Source organism: Eptatretus burgeri, chromosome 10 (assembly GCF_056783735.1).
Source record: "Eptatretus burgeri isolate ZD-2024b chromosome 10, Ebu_testis_v1, whole genome shotgun sequence".
NCBI lineage: Eukaryota > Metazoa > Chordata > Myxini > Myxiniformes > Myxinidae > Eptatretus > Eptatretus burgeri.
The window spans coordinates 82582492-82595508 of NC_140970.1; the positions used below are offsets into that span (position 1 = coordinate 82582492).

The 13017-nt window shown below is 43.0% G+C and overlaps 1 protein-coding gene across 1 annotated transcript in view; it reads right to left on the bottom strand.

Moving 5' to 3' along the window:
* Window positions 1–13017, bottom strand: part of STAB2 (stabilin 2) — a 426796-nt gene that overhangs the window by 141658 nt on the left and 272121 nt on the right. The window contains exons 37-41 of the mRNA XM_085899123.1: window positions 12627–12728; window positions 5442–5637; window positions 1403–1498; window positions 1113–1158; window positions 909–985 (exon numbers count right to left, since the gene is read on the bottom strand). Of these exons, the coding sequence (XP_085755249.1) occupies window positions 909–985; window positions 1113–1158; window positions 1403–1498; window positions 5442–5637; window positions 12627–12728 (517 nt within the window). The remainder of the gene's footprint in view (window positions 1–908; window positions 986–1112; window positions 1159–1402; window positions 1499–5441; window positions 5638–12626; window positions 12729–13017) is intronic.

A 13017-nucleotide genomic window follows, 5' to 3' on the forward strand; every position in this document is an offset into this window, starting at 1 on the left:
CATTCAATCTTTTGATTTTAATTTGCTGTGTCTGTGTATTTGTCGTGGGGCTCGAGAATATGTATATATATATATATATATATATATATATATATATATATATATATATATATATATATATATATATATATATATTGTTCGTCTTTCGGCTGCTCCCATTGGGGATCGCCACAGCGGATCATCCGTTATGATCCGCATACTGATTTGGCACAGGTTTTACGCCGGATGCCCTTCCTGACGCAACCCTCGTCGCCTCTTACGACACAGGGATAAGGATTGGGTTTCGCCATGATTCCGGGCTGCCCTACACCCTCTCATTGCGCGGCCCAGCGCAGAGCTCCCGTCCTCAAGCGATCCTCCAACCCAAGCTTCCGAGTAGCCGGATGACAGGCGCACGCCACTACGCCCGGTGAGAATATATATATATATATATATATATATATATTTATATTCATTAAAAAATATATATATATATATATTCATTAAAAAATATATACATATATGTATATATATGTATATATATATATATATATATATATATATATATATATATATATATATATATATATATATATTTTTTGAAGGACATTATCATAAAAATAAAACCACAAAGCTTTTCGATGTGCTCTCTTCAGGTGAAATTCGCACAAAGTCAGTGAATAATGAAGAACAGTCTAATAGACACCTATCAACAAAGTCACCCTTTCTGGACGTCCTCATACAGAGATCTGCAATTTCATTTTCTTCGTCCATCGATAGAAAGCCCACTTTCACCGGAGAGTATACTCGATGGGACTCTTTTAGTTCAACGAGATCCAACAAGGGTAAGTAGCTGGTACAGTATTTTGTAATTAATATGCATCCTTGTGCAATATTACTATTATTATCATTAATTATTATTCACTGACCTGTACAGGAAGTACCATTCCCAGTGAAACCAGCAGCGCACACACACTTTGGAATCTGCCCTGGATTTTCGATACAGCTGTAAAGGTGACAAGAGGCTGTGTTTTAAAAGAATCAGGTTATTTGCAAGATAAGAGAAAGCATCATAAACTTTCTGGTGATGTGATACCTGTTCATGCAAAAACTAAGAAACAAATTAAACTTACTTTGCACTTGTGTGGCAGGTTTTCTTGCAAGCATTATTAGTTATTGCTGGAATGCAAAACAGAAACAACTGCATAAAATATTTATTGTGTCTTTCCAAGGACAAAAATGTAGATATGGATAAAGAAAAAATTGAACAAAATGGAGGGAAGGGGTATTCCAAACAGAAATTAAAAATAAAATTAATCGTAATAATCAGCAGTGAACTATTAAGGAATGGAGATTAACGGAACAAGGAAAAACAATCAAGAGGCATGGAAAGGACGACAAAGTATGCAGATTCCAAGCTCACGTTTATCGCAGTGAATACCACGGTATCCAACATTGCATTCACAGCTTCCATCCCCAGACAAACCATCTTGGCACCGTCCCTTGACACAAAGACAATCTGAAAAGAGAAACCACATCTTAACTCTGTAGCACACAATTTGCATTCACCGCTACCACTGGAGAAGATCCCAAATATTTGTCAAAAACAAACATTCTCTACTCTTGTAAAATGGTGTTGCAGGTGTATCACTGGTGCCACATGTCGGCAAGATTAGATGGGGCAGGATGACTACCCTCTTCCTGATACCCATGAGTATACCACATAGGTTTAATAAAATCAAAATGAAATAAAAAAAATACACCCGTGCAGGAGTGACGGTCATCTCTGCGAGAAAATATATAGCCTCCTGAAGGTAGGGCAGTTTTTGCAAACTTTGAAGTCACGTGACGCGAAAACGAAAGCGAAATTCGAAAATCCGGCCCGACCAAATTTAGATATTGTCCCATAGATTCATATGCCACAATCAAATTCAAGATTGCTTGAGAAATGGCGGAGGAGATAGATTTTGAAAATTGTCATTTTCGCATTTTTTGCCAATTTTGAAGTCACGTGACACGAAAACGAAAGCGAATATGGAAAATCCGGCCCGACCAAAATTTAGATATTGTCCCATAGATTCATTTGCCACAATCAAATTCAAGATCGCTTGAGAAATGGCGGAGGAGATAGAATTTGAAAATAGTCATTTTCGCAACTTCAAAGGCCTCATGACCTTGACCTTGACCTTCGATGACCTTGAAAGTCATACCATTGTGTACGTCTCATCGACCTCTATCAGGATCACTAATGACCAGATCTCCCGCTTCAACTTCATTGTGAACGGACGGACGGATCGTCACCTCTCCTCTCAACACCAATATTATTAGGTCATGCTCGAAGAGATGACCTAATGATAGTGGTATCCTCATCTATACTTGAAGAGAGCAGTTTGTCTGTGTCTGTGTGTGTGTGTGTGTCACCGTTTTTCTCAGAGACGGCTGAACAGATATTCTTCAACATTTCAGAGGTCCATGTTTGAGGGCAGAGGAGTATTTTAGGCCAAAAATAAATAAATAAACAAAAGAACATTAAAAATTTGAAAAAAAAAAACAATTTAAAAAAAAAAAAAAAATTCTTTTTAAAATTGCTCCATTGTGCCGAAACCATTGTAGCTATGTGAAAGGTAACATTAAATGATCCCTGACTACATTCCTTCGCGGGTGTAGGGAAGTATTTTAGGCCCCCACAAAAAAAAAGACCGGGCAATACCGGGTAACGCGAGGTACTTCTGCTAGTTCTCTATAAAGAAAGGAATGAGATCTATAAAGATGTTGATGAGCTCTATAAAGAAAAGAAGCATAAATTATGACAGGTATAACATGGATAATAGAAACAATGGCAAAGGATACTCTGCAGCTCTTAAAACAATCTCCAGTGCACAACATGGTGGAGTTATCCCTGCTCCTCACAAAGCTTGTCGAAGTTGAAAAACTGAAGAAGAGGAGATTTTGATTCATTGGGAAGATCAGTATGAAGAGCTGTTTAACCATCCTGCTAGAGTATATGAAAGAAATGCAGTTCATGCACTGAACAAATGAAACACCTAACTCCTGATAACTCTGCACCCTTCTTTACCAACTGCAGCTTTCCTTATTCATGCTGATATTGCTGGTGTGTCAATTCCTTGTTCTCCTATTCTCCTTTGCTCTATTTGTTGGCATGTTGATCAGCTGGCCCCTGCCCCCTCCTCTGCCATCCATGTCTTCCTTGAGCCTTGACCTTTGTATATGATAAAGTGTGTATCAGAGAATTACTTTTGCCGATGATTCCACTCGCATCACACACCGAATAATTCACAATAGATTGCAGAGGTGAATGCCTTTGGCCTCAAAATCATTATCAAGAAAACTGAAGTGCTTTGGCACTCATTGCCAGGTTGCATTTACTTTAATCCTCAGTCATGACAGTAAACAAGAGACGACCTGGTGTACAACAATCTGGGAAATTTAATTACAAATTATCACAGTCAAGAAACATAATTATCACCAAAAGGATCGAGCTGCACTTGTTGTACTTGCATGTCTGAAACCAATTAAAGTTTTGAGGTGTGCATGATAACTGCATCGTGACCAGGATTAACCGTTTGAACCCTCGCGGCCGTTTTACCAGCTGCGATTCAAACCTCCATATATCCGTCCGAGCGGCCGGATTTTTCTCCAGCGAGCCCAGGGAGAGGGAGCCAAAGTCCAAGGAGCTCAGGGTTCAAAGGGTTACTTCTCCTGAAAAGATGTCTTGTTTATCTCATCTTTCTTGTTTATCCATTACTAAAAGTAGAAGCAGATATCCGCATGTGTGAGTGCGGCATGTGTGTGTGTGTGTGTGTGTGTGTGTGTGTGTGTGTGTGTGTGTTCCCATCAAGCTATATTCAAAAGGGTTGGTGCTGCCATCTCATAAACAAAATTTGTTGTCTGTCTGTCTGTGTTCCCATTTTTTGCAAAGACCGCTGTGCCGACAACCACCAAATTTGGCACACAGACCAAGTCCAACATGAGGATTGGCCGAAGGGTATTTTCATCCACCACCTCAGCTTTAAAGACCACAAAGACCCTGAAGACCCTTTAGACGTCAAAGACCCTTTAATACCTCCAATACCCTGAAGACTCCCAAAGACCCTTAAGACTCAGTGTGGGGGTAATAATTTTGATAGACAGATTGTCTTGGTCGATTGCATTACGAAAGACCTACAAAAGTCGTTTTATGTGAGGAAATAAAAGGCTCGAAAGATAAAGATTAGTTCAGGCAATAATTTGTATTATACCTTGGGTGTCAGCACACAGAGGCTTACTCTTTGTGAAAGATACCATCATTGGATAAATCTCCACCAGCATCAAATTTTGATAGCACCTAAGCTTAATGTGCCATTCGACGGCATGTATACTACTCATTGCTGCAGCAGCTTGACTGTGAAGCAACAGGATGACAGTTTCTAATCAGGTTGGGAATCAAAGCCAGACAAGACAGCTCAAAGGCAAGTATGTTGTCACTCCGTTATTACGACGGCCCAAAATAGCAAGCGGAAGATCAAAATGGAAGAAATTCTGTCAAAATTAGATGCAGAATAAGTTAATCATTTCATTTGACAAAGTGAAGCCATAAAAAAAAAAAACTGGCACAAAAGTAAACTGCCTCCTGCATATGGATAGTGGATATGTTAGCCTCCTGCAGGTGTGATTGCTTCGACAGAGGGTACCAGAATTTTGGGGCCAGTTTCTGCCAAGTCCACCGACTTGAGTTCCTTTTCAATCATCATTTGGAATTGACATTTATACGCACCATAGTGCAAAACCAACATATACATAGTTACCCGTTAATTGCTTTACATTCTACCTTCAGGAAGCTCAAAAGTTCTAAATAAAAAAATTTAAATACTCCTGTGAAATCTGTCTTCATACTAGTGCACAAAATGACTGCTGTCATATCAAAAGTCTTCCTGATCATTTCATAGTCAATTACACAAGAATTTCCATCCCCTTCACCTCGACCTGCCCTGCCCTTCCCTGCGGTTTTCAAATCTGTATTCCTGTGTCACTAATTGGATGAAGAGTCATTTTATCTCCGGTGCAATTTATGCACATGAGGGTCATGAACAATGTTTGTGGATTTAATGCGAATTTATGAAATAGAATTTTAAAAAAAAGACAACATTAGGGTGCAAGAAAATGGTAAACATTTCAGCAGTCTGGCATCTACGACAAGACATGGGGCGAAAAAAAAATCACAATCAGTTTCATTGTTCAACAGAGTGTAGAAGGTGAGTGCAGCAGCAGTCATGAATCAGTTACAGAAATTCTTCCTTGATGCCTTCATCTTCAGCCAAATCAGCATTTAGTGAGAACTTCATTAACATGAGCATCTACTTCCCGTCTGTCAACGCAAGAGCAAATGTAATTCTGAACATTTCCCAGTGGCTTATAACTGAGTGCATCGAGTTTGTAATCAAGAAGCAACTTATTCGACATACCCTGCTGGCATTGTTTTCCATAGCGATCGGGTAGGCACTGTTCGCATGCAGTCCCTCCAAATCCTTCCTCACATATGCATTGACCTGTTCCATTTAGGCCATCGCTGCACACGCCATGATCATTGCACCATGCATCCACGGTACCAGGGCAAGGCAGGCACTGCTTCCCAAAGTACCCATCACAGCAGTCTGGCATCTGCGACAAGTAAAATTACTATAGGTAGCTTGGGGTATCCACGTCGATGAAAAATCAAATCGTACAGTGCGCCGTCTCAAAACCACGACCCAGGTGACATTGCTACAGAGTCCGTTATGGGTGTCAAGTGCAATGTGTATCAGCATGAATTATAACAGCCGCGATAAAACAAAAAAGTAAGGTCTGCAATAACCCCATACTTTGGTTGGCCTGGAGCATTCCCATCTGGACACCTCACTCACGAGAGGAAGAGCCCGTCCTTGAAATGAATGTTAAAAATACATTGATGTTAACTGACATGTTGGTCCTGTATGTGAATGATGAATAAACTCCTCCATGAGCCTTCAACTTGATGTAAATAAAGACCCGCATCCCCCATATCATATCAACACCTGCTGTTGTACTAAACGCTGTTGTAATCTTGAGACCAAAAACATTTCTTTTTTCAGACATGTTCAAATTATTTCGAAAAAAACCTCATGTTTTTGTGACATAATCAGGGATAATAAATAATTTGTGACATACACTTCCAGTGGCCTGCAAAAGTATTGACCCCCATCCAATAATGCCACATTTCGATGAATTACGAATAATGTCAAAAAAAATATTAACAAATGAACCTTTTTTAATCATAACTGAAGAGATCAAACTAAACACTGTTATCGTTGAAGGAGGTTACATGTCAGGAAAAAAATGCAAAAAACATGTGCAAATCAAAATTCACTGGTTGCAAAAGTATTCAGTCCCAGAGGTCAGTCGATGGTGGAAGCACCTTTTGCAGCAAGAACTGCTATGAGTCTTTTTGGGTCAGGCCAGATTGGATCTGTGACTTGCTACAGGTACCATGTAAGCCTGCACTAACCTGTTTCATGGTCGGGTTGTCGGCAACTAAACCATCTCCTCCACCAGGTTTCCTAGTGAGGAGGGTGTATGGATATGGACACCCAGCAGGATTAAGAACAAACCCTGTCAAAGGGTGGAGGAGCTCCTTGTGAGCCAATGGCCATCCATATGTAGTGCTCAACTATGTCTGTGGATGTCCTCCTGCAGTTGGGTTACTTATTCTTCAAAGTTTGGTGGCAGGATTCACACTCCGGCCACCAAAAACCCTTAATTCCACAAAACTTTCTCAAAGCATAACAAAATCTGAAAACCCACTCCGTGGGAGTACCTCCTGTGCAGCTTCGCTTCACAGGGCAGCTCAAGGGATGACGGGACTGGGGCAAAGCCTTCGGGACCCCCAATCTTTGATGAGAGAAGAGAAACCATGGGGTAACCTTCCTGAGTCAGATGGTGGTAGTGCGTGTCGGGGTGGTGCTGAGGTGTCGTCCACCACACGGAGGTCTCCTTGGGTTAACCTGAGGGGTCCCTTCAGGTGGGTGCATGGAATGTCCTATCCCTAAGAGAGGATGATCACCTGTCTGTTATTATCGAAGCTCAAGCGTTTGGACATCGGTATTGCAGCACTCTCAAAGGTTCGGAGACCGGATTGCCGTGAAATCATGGCAGGTGGTTACACCTACTTTTGGTCTGGGAGCTCTGATGGTTACCATGTCCAAGGAGTTGCTGCAGCTCTGTCCAATAAGCTGATTCCAATGATAATTGAGGTAACACCGGTCAATGAGAGTATTATGAGACCAATGATTCGTCACTCCTTGGGTGTCATTTCCCTGGTCTCCGTTTATGCTCAGACTGAGGTGAGTGATCTCACCATGAAGGATGCATTCTATGCCACGCTCGAGTCTGTGGTTGATCAGTGCCCCAAGCGAAATGCTCTTCTTGTCTTGGGGGATTTCACTGCATCGAATGGAACTGATGGGGATGGTTATGAGACATGTGTTGGTCCCCTTGGGTCTGGAACTGTGAACCAGAATACACTAAGTTCCTTGACGTTGCAAGAAGTCATGGACTTTGGGTAGCCGGTTCATGGTTTCAGCACCCACAGGCTCATCGGTGGACTTGGTATTCCAATGCTGGCAGTGTGGCAAAATCGATTGACCATGTGCTCATTGATGGTTGCTCGAGGACATTCCAGAACTGCAGGGTCTACCGGAGTGCTCAGTTTCTCAACACTGACCACAGGCTTGTTGGAGCAACTCTGAAGTTCCAGTTTAAATCCAGGAGAATGGTACCATCCCAGCCTAGGCTGGATGTTGGCAAGCTCAAGGATGAGATGGTAGCTGAGAAGTTTGCGAACAAGCCGAGTGGAGAATTTGGGGGTCTGTTTGCTTTGGGGGATCTTGAAGAGTTATGGAGTGCTTTCAAGACCACCGTACTTGATGTTGCCGGAAGACGTCTTAGAACTCACCGCAGGGCAAAGAAGAATTTTGTCTCTCAAGGGACACTGGATACCATTGACCAGAGTCACAGGGCCAGGCTGAATGGCAGAGCTGAGCTGTTCAGGGAGCTTTGGCATAAAACTGTACGTGCACTAAGGGTGGACAAGGAGGCCTATGTGTGAGGAATCTGTGAGGAGGTAGAGCATCACCTGTGGTCAAGTGATTATTGTCCTGCTTACAGGGGACTTTGTGCATTGCGTTCCTCCTAGCCCATCTCTTGGTGTACTGCAGTTAAAGCAGATGGTGGTGGGTTCTTGACAGAGGACTCCGAAGTGAAGGCCCGCTGGGCCGGTTATTTTGAGCGGCTGTACCAGGCTGATCCACCAGGAGTCGAGTTGGATGTTAGGGATGTCACTATCCCTCATGCTGACCCTCCAATCAACTGTGGTCCACCTTCGTTTGTGGAAGCGCAGGCTGCGGTGAACCGTTTGAAATGGGGGTAAAGCTCCTTGGATCTGTGGTATCCATGCTGAACTTCTCAAGGCCGGTGGAAATGCTGTACTCATATCATTGCATGTAGTTCTTTGCTCTGCCTGGAACACAAGCATCACCCCAACTGGCTGGAAGACGGGCTTTATTGTCCCTCTCTGGAAAGGGAAGGGTGATCGCAAAGACTGCAACAACTACCGAGGGGTGACACTGCTCTCAGTGCAGGGCAAGGTCTATGCTCGGATAATTCTTGATGGGGTTCGCCACCATCTGCCTGAGCACCAGCATCCAAAACAGCAAAACTTCACACAAAAGTGGTCAACGATTGACCGTATCCTTGCTCTTCGGGTCCTCACTGAACGCAAATGAGAGTTTCGGCAGGGGTGCTTGCAGCCTATGATGATCTCTGGAGAGCATTTGATTCAGTGAATCGGGATGCCCTCTGGAGGATTCTTGATCTTTGTGGGGTGCCACCAAAACTGATAAAACTGATATCTGAACTTTACTCTGGCACTGAGAGTGCTGTGAGATGTGGTGATACCATCTCTGACTTATTTTCAGTTGTTACTGGAGTTCATCAGGGGTGTGTACTGGCTCCCACACTTTTCAGCACTTGTATGGACTGGATTCTGGGGAGGATGTCAGAGAGATCAAGTCGCGGTGCATCGTTTGGGAATATCAAGATCTCTGACCTTCATTTCGCAGATTACGCAGTCATTTTTGCGGAGACGCTAGATATCCTTTTGCGGGCCCTCGAGGTGCTGAATGAGGAGTCGAAGCTGCTGGGATTACTGGTTCCCTGGGTCAAAACTAAGATCCAGGCTTTCAATGACCTCTTCGATGCTGCTGTCCTGTCTGTACCTGTTTGTGGTAAAGATGTTGAGGTCACGGAGAGATTCACTTACCTTGGCAGTGATATTCATGTCTCTGCTGGCTGTGAGCCAGAGGTCAACAGACGTCTGGGTCGGACCTGGGGAGTCATGGATTCACTGGATCATGGGGTGTGGCACTGCCGGTACTTGTGCTGGATGATGAAAGTCCGAGTCTTCACGTCCTTGGTGCTTGCAGTCTTGCTCTATGGATGTGAAACTTGGACTCTCACCAGGGATCTGAGACGAGACTTAATTCCTTTGGTTCCAGGTCTCTTCAGAGAATCCTTGACTGTCGCTGGTCGGACTTTGTGTCCAACGAGCGGTTGCTGAGAGAGTCTCAAATGAGATTTATTATCTGCACATCTGTGAGCGTCAGCTGCGACTGAATGGACATGTGGCTCCTTTTCTTGACGCTGATCCTGCTCACCAGATCCTCTCAGTGAGGGAGCCTCGTGAGTGGAGGAGGTCAATGTGCCTCGTGGTTGTAGCAGGTTGATCAGCATCTCAAGGAGATAGGGATGGGATAGGCGTCTGCCTGGGGGATGGCCAGACGGAGGCCTCTGGAGTACCGGCGGAAAGTGGATGCAGCAACGCACTGCTCCAGCGCACATGACAGGGACTTTCAGGAAGGAAAACAGGGAATTTGAAGGAGGTGGGTTTGGCTGGATTAACGGGGGTAGAAAGGATCATGTCTTTGGATGGGGGAAGATAAGAAACGGTGGTGAACAGCTGTTTTGAAGACCAGAAGGGAAGAATGGGATTGAAGAGAGTATGGGAGTTTGTTCCAAAGGCGGGAAAAAGAGGAATGAGAGAGAAGGTGAGCAGTCATTCTTGATTTTGGTAGTTTTACCAGAAGGGGGTTGTTGGCGGACCTTGGGCACCCTGCGGAAATATAGGGGACAGAGCGGGGAGACAGAGACAGAGCAGACAGAGCGGGGAGTGGATATGTGGATTTAGTGGATTTAGCGATGGCCAAAATGGAACAGGTCAATGCATATGTGAGGAGGAAGACAGTCAGTATAACAGACAGAGCGGGGAGGGGGGTGAGACTTGAGAGGAGACTGTAGAATACAGAAAGACCACCGACCTGCCTGCAGTGATAGACCCAAAGACTCAGCCTCATCATGGGATTTACCATTGATCCTAAATGCCTTGGTTTCCATGGCGTGAAGCTGATAAAGGTGAGAGGCAGGAGCACCAGCCCAGAGGAGAGAGCAGTACTCCATCAGGCTGCAGATGAAAGCTTTGTATGTGCTCAGGAGCTCAGGTGCGCCAAGGAAGGACTTTGCATGACGGAGGATGCCCTGTCAGCGACTGCCTTTGGAGGCCAACTTGGAAATGTGGCTTTCCCAAGAAAGATCATGGCAGATAGTGAGACCCAGAAGCTTGAATGAAAGGATTTCTTCAAGAGGATTGTTGAGAGATTATGTGGGTTGGTTTTCGAGATGGTCCTTTCGGAGAGACATACTGAGAGTGTGAGATTTGTGAGGATTGAAAGACATGTTCCAAGTGTTGGACCAGTTTGTGATTTTATCCAGATCTGCAGAGAGTGAAAGGGCTGCTGCTTGCTGGTCTGAGGGATGACAGATGGTACGGCAGAGGGTGGAATCATCATGCATGCCATAGTGTGCTGTGCTTGTGCCAAGTTTGAACAAAATCGGACTGTGTATGTCTGAGAAATGGTTGGGGAACACATTTAAGTAAGAAAATGGCCACCAGTTGGCTATCTTGGATCTGATGTCAAAAACAAATGGCATGCTTATTTATGTAAGCTGTCATTTGTTATCTATGTGCCAAGTTTGAACAACATCCGTAAATGCATGTCCGAGAAATGGTTGAGGACGTGTTCAATATCTATTGTTTTTTATGACTAAAATGGCCACCAGTCGGCCATCTTGGATCTGATCTTGAAGAAAAATGATGTGCACATATAAGCCATCATTCATTATCTGTGTTCCAAGTTTGAACAAGATCGGGAAATGCATGTATGAGAAATGGTTGAGGACGTGTCTGACACAGGGTTTTTTTAGAACCAAAATGTTCGCCAGTCGGCCATCTTTGATCGCATCGCGAAACAAAAAGACACGCTTTTGTATACCATCATGGTTTGTCTTTGTGTCAAGTACAAATAAAATCGGTCCAAACATTTCTGAGATATGGTTGCGTACGCATGAATGCACGAGAGCACACAAAAATTGAGACCAAATCCATAAGCCCCCGTTTCGGACTAAATCCGACGGGGGGGGGGGGGGTAATAAGCTCAGATGGCATCAAAATTGTGAAAACTTTGGAGGGGGTTGAATACTTTTGCAGGCCACTGTGGGTGTTGAAGAATAAAAAAACAAACATGGGCACGTCTGACTATTTTGAGCATCTCGCTGGTAACTCTTTTTGAATGCCACTTGTATGCAAGTTTGATTGTTGCATTTAACTATCAATTGAAAATATATATTTGATTAACTATTATGAAATATGGAAGAAACTTTTTCCACCAAATAATTTTCCCAAAAGACTGAACAACCCTATATTTTGATACAAAATCAGAAACATGCTTTATAAGCCTGATGGCAATATCCAGAATCAAGAAAACAGAACAATTTAAACTAGAGAGTTCATTGAACACCTTACATCACACAATCTTGAGATAAAAGACATGGGCGGGGTCTGCGAGCAACGAATTTGATTGGTCGAGATGATGTAAAATGCCGTCATATTTTGTCCTAAACAAACGTTTTTGAAAGTGCCAAAAAGGTAAACTTCAAGTATATAATCCAATTGAAATGAAATAAGTATTTCAAATGTTGTAGAAAAAAAAAATCCCAAAGTTTACCGCCGTTGAGGCAGTCTTTTGTAACACCTTATTGAACATGTTACATTAGTTATGTGTGCCTGTTGGTCGTATCCATTATGACATCGCTAAAAACAGTAAGTTCTCTGTTTGGAATGATTTTCAATTTTGTTTGACGACCAGAAAGGCAGAAGAGATGAGAAAAAGAAAAAACATCTCACTCCTCTGTGCATGCACGATTGGGACAAATTCAGAGCCAAAGTATTGCTGAACTACAGGTTGGTTTACCGATCCATGTTCCGATTTGTGTTCAAAATATAACATTGAATTGAATTAAGTTGTTCCTCGATCATAAACCGACATTTGTGGACAGACTTTCAGACAAAGTGAACCAAATAATTGACCCAGCTGTTTGCTTCACGTGCGTGGGGTAATAAACTCAGTAATAATGGAGATTTCCTCCCATGTTTGAGGTTGTCTAATGACTCACTGGAAAGGAACAGGTTCAAGAGAGGTTAAAGCCATTTTTCACAAAACCATAGCTCAATTGCTTTCACTCACAATCAAGGTTTTTATGCAGATGTAGCGACATCCCACCATAAGCTGAGCTTTTCCGAAGAGGTAATGGAAGTAGATACATCTTCTTTTAAACTTCGGGCTGAGCTGTGATGAAGCCGAACAACAAAGAGATTTAGGGTGTAAAATGCACACATTTATAAATGAAACTATTATTATTTTCTTGTCATTTATAATGGAATCACACGCAACTATGATGCTCTTCTTTCTGACAAACTGTAAGTTGTAAGAGTGAAATTATTTTTCGAACAATGGATGATATCAACAGGACATTGAGGTATGTATGCTAAGTGAAGTGGGAAGTAACAAGTTGGCATTTTGGGCGATAACCCCTCGTTGGAGCAAAAGGGAGAGGTGCAAAATCAGTTCACTCTCT